Source organism: Arachis ipaensis, chromosome B10, assembly GCF_000816755.2.
Source record: "Arachis ipaensis cultivar K30076 chromosome B10, Araip1.1, whole genome shotgun sequence".
Classification (NCBI taxonomy): domain Eukaryota; kingdom Viridiplantae; phylum Streptophyta; class Magnoliopsida; order Fabales; family Fabaceae; genus Arachis; species Arachis ipaensis.
The window spans coordinates 74,226,669-74,240,084 of record NC_029794.2 but is presented as its reverse complement, the minus strand read 5'-3'; the positions used below and the strand labels follow the sequence as shown (position 1 = coordinate 74,240,084).

The 13,416-nt window shown below is 37.7% G+C and overlaps 2 protein-coding genes and 2 long non-coding RNA genes across 5 annotated transcripts; 1 reads left to right on the top strand and 3 right to left on the bottom strand.

The window, feature by feature from the left end:
* Positions 509 to 1,479, top strand: LOC110267849. The gene is made up of 2 exons (XR_002355790.1): positions 509 to 791; positions 893 to 1,479. It is a non-coding gene; the product is annotated as an uncharacterized LOC110267849 (long non-coding RNA).
* LOC110268431 lies at positions 1,967 to 5,181 on the bottom strand. Its single transcript, XM_021114575.1, has 3 exons — positions 4,841 to 5,181; positions 4,608 to 4,759; positions 1,967 to 2,139 (listed from the first exon to the last, which is right to left on the bottom strand). Exons 1-3 carry the CDS (start codon positions 5,179 to 5,181, stop codon positions 1,967 to 1,969), a joined length of 666 nt encoding a protein of 221 aa, XP_020970234.1.
* Positions 5,250 to 6,197, bottom strand: LOC107620695. Its single transcript, XM_016322824.1, has one exon. The coding sequence runs from the start codon at positions 6,195 to 6,197 to the stop codon at positions 5,250 to 5,252; it is 948 nt and encodes a 315-aa protein (XP_016178310.1).
* Positions 9,900 to 13,093, bottom strand: LOC110267847. 2 transcript variants are annotated; one of them, XR_002355788.1, is made up of 6 exons: positions 12,854 to 13,093; positions 12,363 to 12,456; positions 11,915 to 11,991; positions 11,756 to 11,832; positions 10,383 to 11,609; positions 9,900 to 10,095 (listed from the first exon to the last, which is right to left on the bottom strand). It is a non-coding gene; the product is annotated as an uncharacterized LOC110267847 (long non-coding RNA). The 2 variants fall into 2 exon arrangements; XR_002355789.1 differs by lacking the exon at positions 11,915 to 11,991 and having other exon boundaries at positions 11,756 to 11,914.

The following is a 13,416-nucleotide window of genomic DNA, read 5'->3' as shown; positions in this document are numbered from 1 at the left end:
TTTTTACTTTTTACGTTCAATCACATGTCCTTACAACCATTCTTTACAATGATTAAGTAGATGGAAACTATCCAAATAAAATCTAAAATTCTTACCACATCATCGATTCACTTGAAGGAATGAGTGAAATTATTGCATTAATTTTTATTTTGCTTACTTTTGAAGCGAATAAGAGTGATCCTATTAGCCATGGGCCATACAACCACAAAAATCAAAAGGAAAAAGAAAAGAATAAAGCATTCACTTATTAGAAAATTGGTATTTTCTTATATCTTTCATGATTAAAGGTGTGATTAAGGGAATATAGAAATGGCAGTTGCATTATATGGTATCACAAAGCATTTGGGGAGGGGTAGATATCTCAAAGATATGCAAGCCAAGGGAAATTTAATTTTGTGGCTTTCGACGAAAAGAGTATTTTTGTCCAATCAACCAGAAAGGAAAACCCTTTGAAGGCTCATTTATAAATAGTCACCAACTCAAGACAAACATACCAGACATAATCATAACCTTTTTTATTTTTCTAAAATCTATAATGCTATGACAAATACAAATTTATCTGGCCCCGCAATTCAGGGGAGCATTAATTTCAATATATAGCCATAGTTGTTCTCCAATTTCGGAATATTTTAGGATGTATAAAAATTCTTGCATAGATTTTACTTTATATTTGCCTTTTCAATTCAATGGGACCATATAAAGATGAAATTATCAAATCCATGTGATAGCTTTCATGTGGTGTACTGGGAGTCTTCAACAATCCTTTTGGCATGATATTTGGACTCTTATTAGTAAGTTGGGTGAATTTATTCCATAAGTTGATATTTGATATTTCTGAATTGAATTATTCTATTAATGATATTTGGAGTAATAGTTTGTGAAATTTTGATAGACTAGCAACTCCAATTTATGAAGATATTAAACAAGTTATTCAAAGCATAAATCCTGAATATCTCGGCAACAGTGACCCAGGTTTGTGCTGGCGGCCAATAGTATCAAAACTATACATTGCTAGAAAGGATTACATGTGGTTAGCTAGGCATAAATTTAGATAGAATGATCAGAATAGGTGGAAATGGTTGTGAAAAATTAATTTTTTTGAAAAAAGTTAAAATTTTCATTTGGCTATTGGCTTGACTTACATTCGATCCTTCCAACGGAACGGAAATGTTTCACACTTTCACTTTAGGCGTCATCTCTCTGCTGCAGACTACTGTCCGAGATGTGGGTTAGATAAGAAGACAGTGGAAAATTGTGTAAGAGATTGTGAGAAATCTAGAGTTTTATGTAAATTGTTGGATTCTTCAATTTTTAATGTTGTAATCAGTAGTTTTGGCTCTTGAATTTGAAAGGTGCTGTTTGGCAGAGAATTAATTCTTGGAATTAGGTTGTAGTGGATATGAAGATACCCTTGTAATAATATTTTTAATCCAGATAATTTTTGGTATGATAATAAGACTGTTGTCAATGCCAGAATCATTACAAATGATCTTCGATTTTTTTTTTTGAACGAAGAGTTCAACACAACGAGTGGAGCAAGAAGAGTAGCAAAATAGAAACAAGTTAAGAAAATAAATAGAACAAATAGAAAATGTAGATATCCCTTTGTCATCTCCGACATTGCCATCAACAACAAAAGGGGTCTGCACCTAACCACTCTTTGTAGTTCAGAAAAGACAAGTTGATAATCTCATCAACCCCTTTTTCTTTGTTCTGAAAAATCCTTCGGTTCCGTTCCAACCATATGTTCCAAATGATCGCACAGAAGCACACCATCCACCTCTTACACTCTTGCTTTGTTTTTGAGTTCCCAGTCCAACTTTGGAAGTATTCCTTCACTGTACCTGGACAAACCCATTGCATTCTAACATATGACAACTAAGCATACCAAACCTGCCAAGAAAAGCTACAACCAAGAAATATATGGTGGCCATATTCAACACCATTGTTACATAACACATTAAAATTATCTTCTTGGTGAATGACCCCAAGCTGACTCAGTCTCTCCTTCGTATTGACTCTGCCAATCAGGGCAAACCAGATAAACAACTCTACTCTGGGAGGGACCAGGCCTTTCCAAATAGTCCTTGTGAAACTGTAGCTTGATATATCCTCCGGGACCATTTCCACCTGCAACACCTGCACAAATGAGTTAGTAGAGAAAATTCCTTGTTTATCATACTTCCATACAACTGTATCCTCTCTCCCAAGATCAAGTTTAACCAGCCTCAGAGTGTTGTGAAGCTAGTTCACTAAATCCAACTCCCATTGGAATAATTCTCTCCTCCACTGAAAATTCCATATCCAAGCGAACCCATCCCAAAACCCACAATCCCCTATCATTGACCCTGTTTGGTTTGAAACTGAGAAGAGCTTTGGAAAGCGGTCTTTCAAAGAACCTCCATGAATCCAGACATCCTCCCAAAATCGAGTTCGTCTCCCATCACCCACCTCCATGGACAACCCAGTAATCATCTTTTGCCTGACTTCTTGATTCTTAAACTGTAGCTGACAAATATCCTTCTGGTGTGCGAAATCTTGATCTTTACTTCCTTGGTAACGGCGCTAAAAACTTCATACGCACGTTCATATTCTTAATTTTGTTTCACAACTTCGTACAACTAACCAGCAAGTGCACTGGGTCGTCCAAGTAATAAAACCTTACGTGAGTAAGGGTCGATCCCACAGAGATTGTTGGTATGAAGCAAGCTATGGTCATCTTGTAAATCTCAGTCAGGCAGATATCAAATGGTTATGGAGTTTTCGAATAATAATAATAAATAAACAGAAAATAAAGATAGAAATACTTATGTAAATCATTGGTGAGAAATTCAGATAAGCGTATAGAGATGCTTTCGTTCCTCTGAACCTCTGCTTTCCTGCTGTCTTCATCCAATCATTCCTACTCCTTTTCATGGCAAGCTTTCTGTAAGGCATCACCGTTGTCAATGGCTACATCCCGTCCTCTCTGTGAAAAAGGTCCAAATGCTCTGTCACGGCACGGCTAATCATCTGGAGGTTCTCGATCATACGGGAATAGGATTCACCCTCCTTTTGCGTCTGTCACTACGCCCAGCACTCGCGAGTTTGAGGCTCGTCACAGCCATCCCTTCCCGGATCCTACTCGGAATACCACAGACAAGGTTTAGACTTTCCGGATCTCAAGAATGGCCATCCATGGGTTCTAACTTATACCACGAAGATTCTGATTAAGAAATCCAAGAGATACTCATTCAATCGAAGGTAGAACGAAAGTGGTTGTCAGGTACACGTTCATAGGGAATGATGATGAGTGTCATGATCATCAAATTCATGTTGAAGTGCGAATGAATATCTTAGAAGCGGAATAAGTTGAATTGAATAGAAAAACAGTAGTACTTTGTAATAATTCATGAGGAACAGCAGAGCTCCACACCTTAATCTATGGTGTGTAAAAACTCTACCGTTGAAAATACAAAAGTGATGAAGGTTCAGGCATGGCCGAATGGCCAGCCCTCAAACGTGATCTAAAGATGAAACTAAAGATGTAAATACAATAGTAAAAAGTCCTATTTATACTAAACTAATTACTAGGGTTTACAGAAATGAGTAAATGAGGCAGAAATCCACTTCCGGGGCCCACATGGTGTGTGCTTGGGCTGAGCTTGAAGTTTACACGTGGAGAGGTCATTCTTGGAGTTGAACGCCAGTTTGTAACGTGTTTCTGGCGTTGAACTCCACTTTGCAACTTGTTTCTGGCGCTGAACGCCAGACTGCAACATGGAACTGGCGTTCAATGCCAGTTTGCGTCATCTAAACTCGGGCAAAGTATGGACTATTATATATTGTTGGAAAGTCCTGGATGTCTACTTTCCAACGCAATTAGAAGTGCGCCATTTGGAGTTCTGTAGCTCTAGAAAATCCACTTTGAGTGCAGGGAGGTCAGAATCCAACAGTATCTGTAGTCCTTCTTCAACCTCTGAATCTGATTTTTGCTCAGGTCCCTCAATTTCAGCCAGAAAATACTTGAAATCACAAAAAAACACACAAACTCATAGTAAAGTCTAGAAATGTAATTTTTAATTAAAAACTAATAAAAATATACTAAAAACTAACTAAATCATACTGAAAACTATGTAAAAACAATGCCAAAAAGCGTATAAATTATCCGCTCATCACAACACCAAACTTAAATTGTTGCTTGTCCCCAAGCAACTAAAAATCAAATAGGATAAAAAGAAGAGAATATACAATAAATTCCAAACTATCAATGAAACTTAGCTCCAATCAGATGAGCGGGACTTGTAGCTTTTTGCATCTTGAATAGTTTTGGCATCTCACTTTATCCATTGAAGTGCAGAATGATTGGCATCTATAGGAAATAAGAGTTCAGATAGTGTTATTGATTTTCCTAATTCAGTATGTTGATTCTTGAACACAACTACTTTATGAGTCTTGGCCGTGGCCCTAAGCACTTTGTTTTCCAGTATTACCACCAGATACATAAATGCCACAGACACATAACTGCAAGGAAATTAGTTTCTCTGCAACAGCCTTTGGCATCTTATACAAGCTCAGATAATAAACCGGTAGCCTATTTAATACATCTTTGATAAGCACCAACTTACCGGCCTTATTTAGGATCTTGGCCTTCCAGAGGCTAAGCTTCTCCTCCACTTTGTCTATTACTGGCTTCCATGTCTTAACCATCCTTGGGTTTGCTCCTAGTGAGATACCCAGATATTTAACTGGTAGATTGGCTTGCTTACATCCCAACACACTGTACATACGTTGTACCCACTACTAATCACAGTTAATAGGGATCAAGCTAGATTTATCAAAGTTAATTCTTAGACCTGACATCAACTGAAAGCATCGAAGCAACCTCCTATAGTTCTTAATTGTCTCTTCCTCAGGAGGGCAGAATAAGACAGTATCATCTGCAAACTGTAGGTGCGACAGCTCAATATGATCTCTCCTAACCAACAACGGCGATATACGACCGTTTCTCACAGCCTTTCCAATCATCCTATGTAGGACATCAACAACAAGTACGAATAGAAAAGGGGATAGAGGATCCCCTTGTCGCAGGCCCCTTTCCATCTTGAACGGCTTGGACGGTGAGCCATTTATCAGTACTGACATAGAGGACGTGCTCACACACTCCATAACCCAACCCCTCCATCTTTGACCAAATCCCATCTTCTGTAAGACAAGGTCTACAAAGCTCCATTTGACTCTGTCATATGCTTTTTAGAAATCAAGCTTTATTACTGCCGCTTTCTTCTTCCTCTTTCAATCCACTGAACCGTTTCGCATGCGATTAGAGCCCCGTCATGAATCTTCCGACCCTTAGCAAAAGCACTCTGTGTTTCACCAACTAACCCTGGCATGACACCCCTCATTCTCCTAACCAGCATCTTCAAAATTACCTTGTATACACACCCCACCATGCTAATCGGACGCAGATCTTTGATTTCCTTAGCACCAGTAAACTTGGGGGACAACGCCACCCACGTGACATTAGCATCATGCGACAGCCTTGAAGATTGGAAAAAGCCAAGTACCGCTGCCGTGAAATTCGAACCTATATCAGCCCAGCACTTCTTTATGAAGTTCATGTTGTAACCGTCACATCTTGGAGCCTTGGATGATTCACAATCCCACACTGCCTCTTTAATCTCCTCAGGTGACGGTAGCATCTCTAGAGCAATAAAATCCTCGTCGCTAATCCTTTCTACCAGACCATCTCTGAACCCCATCTCAGGAGACCTCTCTTGATGATATAAGTCTTTATAAAACTCCCTGACGGCAAGCTTAATCCTAGCTTGATTCCTTATCAATCTTCCATTAATGATTAAAGTATCAATCCTATTATTTCTCCGTCTGGCAGAAGCTAGGTTGTGGAAGTACCTCGTATTTTTATCCATGTCCTTCGCATGCCTCGACCTTGACATCTGCTTCCAATGTAGTTCTTTCCTCACATACCATTTCTCGCAACAAGCCACTAGCGCCTTCCGTCTTGCTTCCACTGTCCTATCATAGCTCCCATTACCGACCATGTCATCAATCTTCTGAATCTCTTCCTCCAACTTCAAAATTTTATTGTCCATATCACCAAAGTTGTCTCTATGCCATCTTCCCAAAGGAACCGTCAACGCCCTCAGTTTATCGGTAAATGGTATCTCGCCCAGCCCTCTCCATTCCTCCTTGACCATCCTTAAAAATCCTTCATGAGTAAACCATGAATCCAGACTTTGGAACGGCCTCGGTCCGTCTCTCAGCCTTGTTCTCTTCCACTATGATAGGGCAATGATCTAACAAGCCCCATGGACCACCTCTCATGCAAGTCTCCGGAAATGCCTCAAGCCATTCCAAGCTAACCAAAGCTCTGCCAATAAGGCTGCACGACTGTCTTCTGAACCATGTAAACTTACGGTCAGAAATTGGTAGGTCCACCAAACCCATGTCATGTACCCAATTCTTATAATCTTGTGCCGACAAAGGTAAGGTTTCTAAGCCTCGCCTTTCTTCCACTTGTCCAATCTCATTGAAGTCTCCAAGAAAGCAACAGGCGCCTGGGCATAAACCAGCCATGTAACTCAGCTCTTCCCACACAACAAGTTTTTCATCTCTAGTGTGAGCACCATAAACCAAGAAAAAAGCGCAGTTAATAGTATTCTATGACAGTACCCCTTCAACACATAGCCATCGCTCACCTTTATAGCAATTTCTTATTTTAAAAAAGCCATCATCCCACATTAGTAACAACTCGACAGATGCACCAGCAGACTCTACATACTCCCACCCCACACAACCGTTCCCCCATATATTCACAACGTCAAACCTTGTTACTAACTGTCTTTTAGTCTCAACCAAACCTAACATATCCAACATATGCTTCCTCTTAAGTTCTTTCACCGTTCTCAACTTCCTATCACCCCATAACCCCCTAATATTCCATGAACTAATAATCATTTTAAAATATTATTACACACCTTTTTGAGTTTTTTAGGTCTGATCCATCTTGCTTTAGCCTTCTGTTTAGCCAATCTCCTTTTTCGAGCAATATCTTCATTCTGTTCTTGGAGGATACACATAATATTTCTGGCATTAGCCGAGGCAATCCCCAGGCCTTCCTTCATTGAATCTACATGACCACCACCAATTGCTTGATGATAGGCATCATTACTATGTCCATCCACGTCCTTGGCCCCTTGAATCTCCTTCAACAGTGTAACAGCCCCCTCCACCCTTTCAACCCGGTTTTCCAACCTACCAGCCCCTGTCATCACCGAACTAGCTCCCCTTGCAGCCTTCCTCTCACCAGCCGTGTCTCCCATGCTCATCGCACAACCAGCGAGCGCCCTGGTTCCAGCACCCTCGATCAGCCTCCATCGCAAGCTTTTGCCACTGGTGGATTCAGCGCTGCCTTCTTCAACGTCGTGCATGGCATTCTTGCTCTGCTCCGAGTCGTCTTCCTTCGATCTGCACCCTTGACGTTGAGCTTCATCACTTGTAGCGTGAAGGGCTCGGCACTCTCCACCTTCTCTCTTCTCGTGGGTGCTTACATAGAGCTCCAACACACTAGGTCTCCCTGATGACGCAGAGGGATCGCCAGCCACGAGTCTCATCCCTTGCACCAGTCCAACCCGACCCGTAGCAGCGAGGTCCAGCCCAAGCCTGCAAGCGCAAGTGTCAGCCATTCCATGTGTTAATAAATTCGGGCCCCCTTGGCCCAACACATTCCTTTTTTGCTTCTTGGCATAGATGTCCCATTCAGAAGGCCCCCCACATGTAGTAATGGGTTTAGCTCTTGGCAGCCCATTATGTTGACCTGGATAGCTCCACGGAATTGTGAGCTCTGAATCTGTTTCATTATTCTGTCCCAATCCCACAAATTCTGTCACGCCATCAATATGACCATAAATATGCTGATTCGTTACCGGAATTATTTGATTGAGATTTAATTGGTCATAATTCCATTCGTTTAAAATGGACTCTGAAATTACTATTCTAGCCTCATCTTCAACCTCCTGTCCTAGCCTTTCCGTACATACTATTGCTGCCTAATCTTCGTGGCCAAACAATTTTGTAGAAGCAGCCGACGTTGTAGCATCAGCATCAGGGAGTGTAGTTGTTACTTTATTTAGGAGAACACAAGCTACCTCTTTATCCGCCCATTTTTTCATAGTACATTGCGAACTGTAGACTTCTTGTCCCACCTCTTTTACCAAGACGTCAAATCCACTGGTACCGACATTGATATGGACCCATTCATTGATCACACCCATAACATAGATATCAATAAGTACACGGCCGACATTAAACGAGGCGTACGATTCCGTCCCTGTATCACACCCAACCACCTCTCCCCATTGGCCACCGATCTTCTTGAAGGTATCCACTGTCCAAATATGTAATGCGACCCCGAAACACTCTAGCCACACTCTTCGAGATTCACTTTTCTCCGATTCGTCCCACCTCCATACACTATGAAAAAATTGTAGTAGGCTATTCATTTTAAACGTGTATGTCTCTTCAGCATTCAAAACACTTTCGAACGTCAGCAGAGCCTTATAAGATCCCAATTCTCGTACCTGAGTGACCTGCGAAAAGTTCTTCGCAACCATATCCTGTAAAGACCTAAAGTCAATGGTCTTTATTGTTCCACCGATTAGGCTTTTCTGCAACCAGTTCAAATTTTCTTTCACCACAGCCACTTCAAGTTTCTTTGTTAACCCTTCCCCATTTGGATCTAGGATCTTCTTATCTTTTCTCACATCCTTAGAACTACTAGTTGGGGCGACCAGAGCATCCTCATGTTCCCTTTGCGGCTGGCAGACACTTTCTTTCCGAGTGATACCTTCTGCCTGTATCTTCTTTGTGCCATTAGCAACCGACAGTCTCCTGTATTTTGCTTCTCCAACAAACACGACCTTACCTCTCAGTCTCATACGATTCATCTCTGTTATGGCCTTCAACGCTCCTCCCCTCATAGTGTACCGTATGAACGCAAAGATGTACAAACTACCATTTTTTTGCTTTCGAGATAGGTATATGTCATTTATGCGTCCAGTCCAACTGAACAAATGATCTTCGATTATGTGTGGTAATTATTACAAAATTAATTATGATGCTAATTTAGCAGTTGATTTAGATATGATTAATTTTTAATGTATTATTAAAAATTCTGATGATACTTAAAGTTTTAGGTTGTTTAATTTTTATCCTATTTTAAAATATCTTTAGATATGAATTATTTGTGGTTTAGAGAGAATTTGTTTTACCTTGAAAAAGTGAAATAAAAAATATTATCTATAAAATTGATTGTTTGGATATTTTTATCCTACGTAACAATCTTAATTATCTAAACAAATGTAAAGAGTATGATCTTATCTCTAATATTCAGGAACTCATCCTTTAAAATGGGATATTCAATTTGATTAGATTTCTGGCGAGGTAAATACTGCAATAGACACTACAAGATTTTTATTTATTTGTGGCAGTTTTTTTTTTTATTTGTGGAGGTTTATAACCCCCACTAAATGATTTGTGGAGGTTTCAAAAACTCCCAAAATTTTAGGTGCCACGAGGTCTTTTGTGGGGGTTTTTAAAAACCTCCACAATCTATTCAGTGGGGGTTTTGTGTTGTTTAGTGGGATTTTATATTGGACTTTTGTAGCAATTTTAGATCACTTTTGTGGCAGTTTAAAACTCCCACAAATTAATTTTTTAATTTAACAAAAATTATCTATTTTGTAAAATTTTCAAACCTCTACAAATCCTGTAATTATTTATTTATTTTTAATTTCAAATCATTTATTAATCTAATCTCATTTACATATTCTCAAATTAAAAATTTATTTTTTAATATCAAAATTTAAAATCTAAATCTTTTATAACACAATTCCTCAAAATAAGATATAGCTCTATATATAAAAAAACTCTCAATGTCAATAATTTCAAACATAATTACATATGGTATTGTTCTACATAACTATTACTATTTTTCTCTAAAAAATAAAATAAAATAACTTCAATATTTCAATATCATCTAATTACATAAAAAGTGATCTATCAAACATATCTGAATGGCCATAGTGAAACCGCATCCTGAACGGAAAGCATACATAAAAAAGGTAAGCATATGTTGGAGTTTGAAAAGATAGCACTAGAGGAATAGGTAATGACGATAATATGCTTGAATGAAAAATGCCACTGCTTGTTTATAAGATAGGTAAAAGTCAAGCATATGAAAAATGCTACTTTAGCATTACATTAGGCTTTGCAAATAAACTTGGAAAACTCAATTTACATTTGTTTTCTGTATCAGTAAATGGTTAATAAAAAAAGTATTTATTATTTGCAAACATGTTCATAGTGAAGTTTTGCATGGTTACCTGAGAGGATTGGCAAGAAGCCTTTGACCAATAGTGATAAAGTTGGTTTCTTGATATGACATGAACCATGCCAGAGAAGACACATTTGAAGTTTTAAAAGTTATTAAAAGTGGGAAAAAAAACAATGAGTAATGGGGGCAAGCAAGAAAAGAAATAGTTAATATGAATTTAAAATAGAACAGGAAAATAATCAAAGAAATGGAAGTAGTATTGTCTTGAGGAAATGAAAGGTAGTAAATTGAACACTTCATACGGGAGCTCAAAGCACAAACTAGTAGAAGGAATAACTTTGTTGAATTGATAAAAACTAGAATATAGTTATAGAATAAATTTGATGGAAACTAGTATCACAAATTTTGACTTCAAAATTAATAATAAAAATATTATAAAATACAAAAAAATATAAACCCCACCGCAACATTGTTAGTATTATTAATATAAACTAAAGATATGAAACTAATTTAGCTTAGTGCCACTCAATTCTTATCTTTGAAGCTCTCTATAGCTAGCTAAGCTAAGCTATCTCTAATAAAGCTACTAATTAATTAAGTAATAAAAAAGTAGTTGTGAGATATGAATGGAACTTATTCTAAGTTTGAGGGATTGAAGAAGACAGAGTGCTTTTAATGGTAGAGAGTAACTTTCTAAAACTAATAAATCTTCACATTTAGTATGTAAATTTTAAGGACCCTTTAATAATTAAACATGATATACATATAATAATGGTGTGTGTTTAAACGCTTTGCAGGGAAGAGACAGCGGCTCATCTGGTTTAAAAAAGTTTCTGTCATGTTGCCTTTAATAATTATTAGTACAGCCATGTGGATATATACATATATACAGTAAGGTTTTTGAAGTACATAGATATAAAGTGAAAATAATTTTGGTTTGCAGATATGACCACAACAGCAACAAGAACATAATAATATTGCACACTCATTGACTTCATTATGTTCATAATATATCAAGGTTATTATTATTATTATTTATTATTAATATTGCTCTATTAGCCACTGCAAAGATTTTTAACAAGATTATAAAAGTTTACTTTAGTAGACATAGAGAACCATTTGTGAGTATTCAATAAAAACACCATAAAGTTGTAGAGATATACCTTCCTAAGAAATTAATGAGTTTGGTTAACTAACAATGAGTCGCTTTGCATTGTGACAGATTCTGATCTGGCATATGTGAAGCATGTATCAACATGTTCATAATGCTACTTGTCTACAAAACAAAATTGCAATAATTAGCAGTGAATGACCAACGAAGATGTACAAAATTACTGAAAGAAAAATCTAAAAAGATTTGATAAAATAAACAAAATGAATGCCAAACTATATATTCAGCAAATAAATGCAGATAATCCACACCTTTGTCCATGAGTATGGCCTATAGACCAAATTAGGCAAGCTCCCATTATATTCCTCATTTTGAAATCCAAGTGGTCCTAAAATGCAACTTGGGTAAAAACTTGTGGAATCAACTCATGTTATGTGAATTTTTGGGTAAAACTTGTGGAATCAACTCACCTATAAGTTAATATGTAGTGCATGAAATGGAGTTGTATTGTTAAGATCACAGCAAATCAGGTTTGTTGAAGAACAAGCTAAGATTACAAAATTGAAACAGAGAAAGAGAATGATGAATAAGACAGAATGATGAACTGAAGTAAACTTGTATTATTGATGTGCATTAGAGATACAGGATCCTCTTATATACAAGCTGAGCTACTTCTTACTATGTATATACACAAGCATAACTAAATCTCTCAATAAATATCTAACTCTAACTAACTCTCTTTGACTCTTTTTGTTGGTGCTTTATAAATAAAGTAAAATTTGGGCTTTAAAAGCTAGTTCTGATCCAATTATGTTGAGTCCCTTGTGTAGCAGCAACTAGCAAGGATTGCTGTTCACTAATTAGAGTTAGAGATGACAACTTCAAGCCCCTCAACAGTTATTAAAGAATGGCACTTACCAAAATAAGGAACCCTGGCAATTGTTTCAAGAACAAAAAACCTTGCATAATCCCGATCATGGTACAAAGTATCAAGTATCTTTATCACAGAATCCTGAAAAATATCAAGGCGAAAAACAAACAAACAGAAATACACATCAAAACAAGCTTCTTATGCAAAAAGCCACCTCTGTCTCCTTGAGAGGGGATCAACCAATTCAAGATTACAGCATCAATATGAGAAATGACAGACCAAGCATCATATTACTAAAAACATTCTACACAGTATTGATTTCTCATTCTCAAAGCTATAGTATTAATTCTCATTGGCAAATCCGTAGCTTTCAGATGCTATAAACTATCAATCAATGACATCTACATTAAATTTTCAACTGAATTGAAATCGAGCATACTCTTAATTGAGCACTTCCACACTAACACTAAGCAGTTGAAGAAGAAAACTTAAGCCAACATGAACACAATAACGATATAAATGAAGATAAAGTAATAACCGTGAGAGAGATATTGACTGATTGTTCAACGTTGATGAAAAATTTCTCAAAGGACGACGACGACAAGCTTGAAGTTGAGTCCCCGCTTTCAATACTGGCTTTACCGGCATCATCAAAAGTAGAAATCTTAGGATATGGATTCTTTCACTTTAACTTTCTCCTTGTTATCTTGTAACATAGTTATGTTGGCACAATGTATTGTTAACAAAGAAAAAAAATATCAGCAAATTAATAGGTAAGAAGAAGAAAAGGAAGTACAAGCGGTAGTTCAAAGGAGAAATTAGAGTGAGAGAAAGCGGCGTTGAAGAAGAAGCTCGAGAGTGAACAGAATTGAAAATGCGTTGTACCACGACAACTACGGTGGCATCAACGGCAGAAACTGTGGCGGCAGCAGCGGCAGAAACTGCGGTGGCAACAGTGATAGCAATGTTAGTATAAAGAGAGATCTGATAACGCGTTGATGAGATAGGTGGCTCGATTCAGAAGCTCTCTACTGCGATGGATACGACAGTGGTAATGGTGCCGGCGGCGAAAACGGCAGCGAAAACGGCGGCGAAAATGAT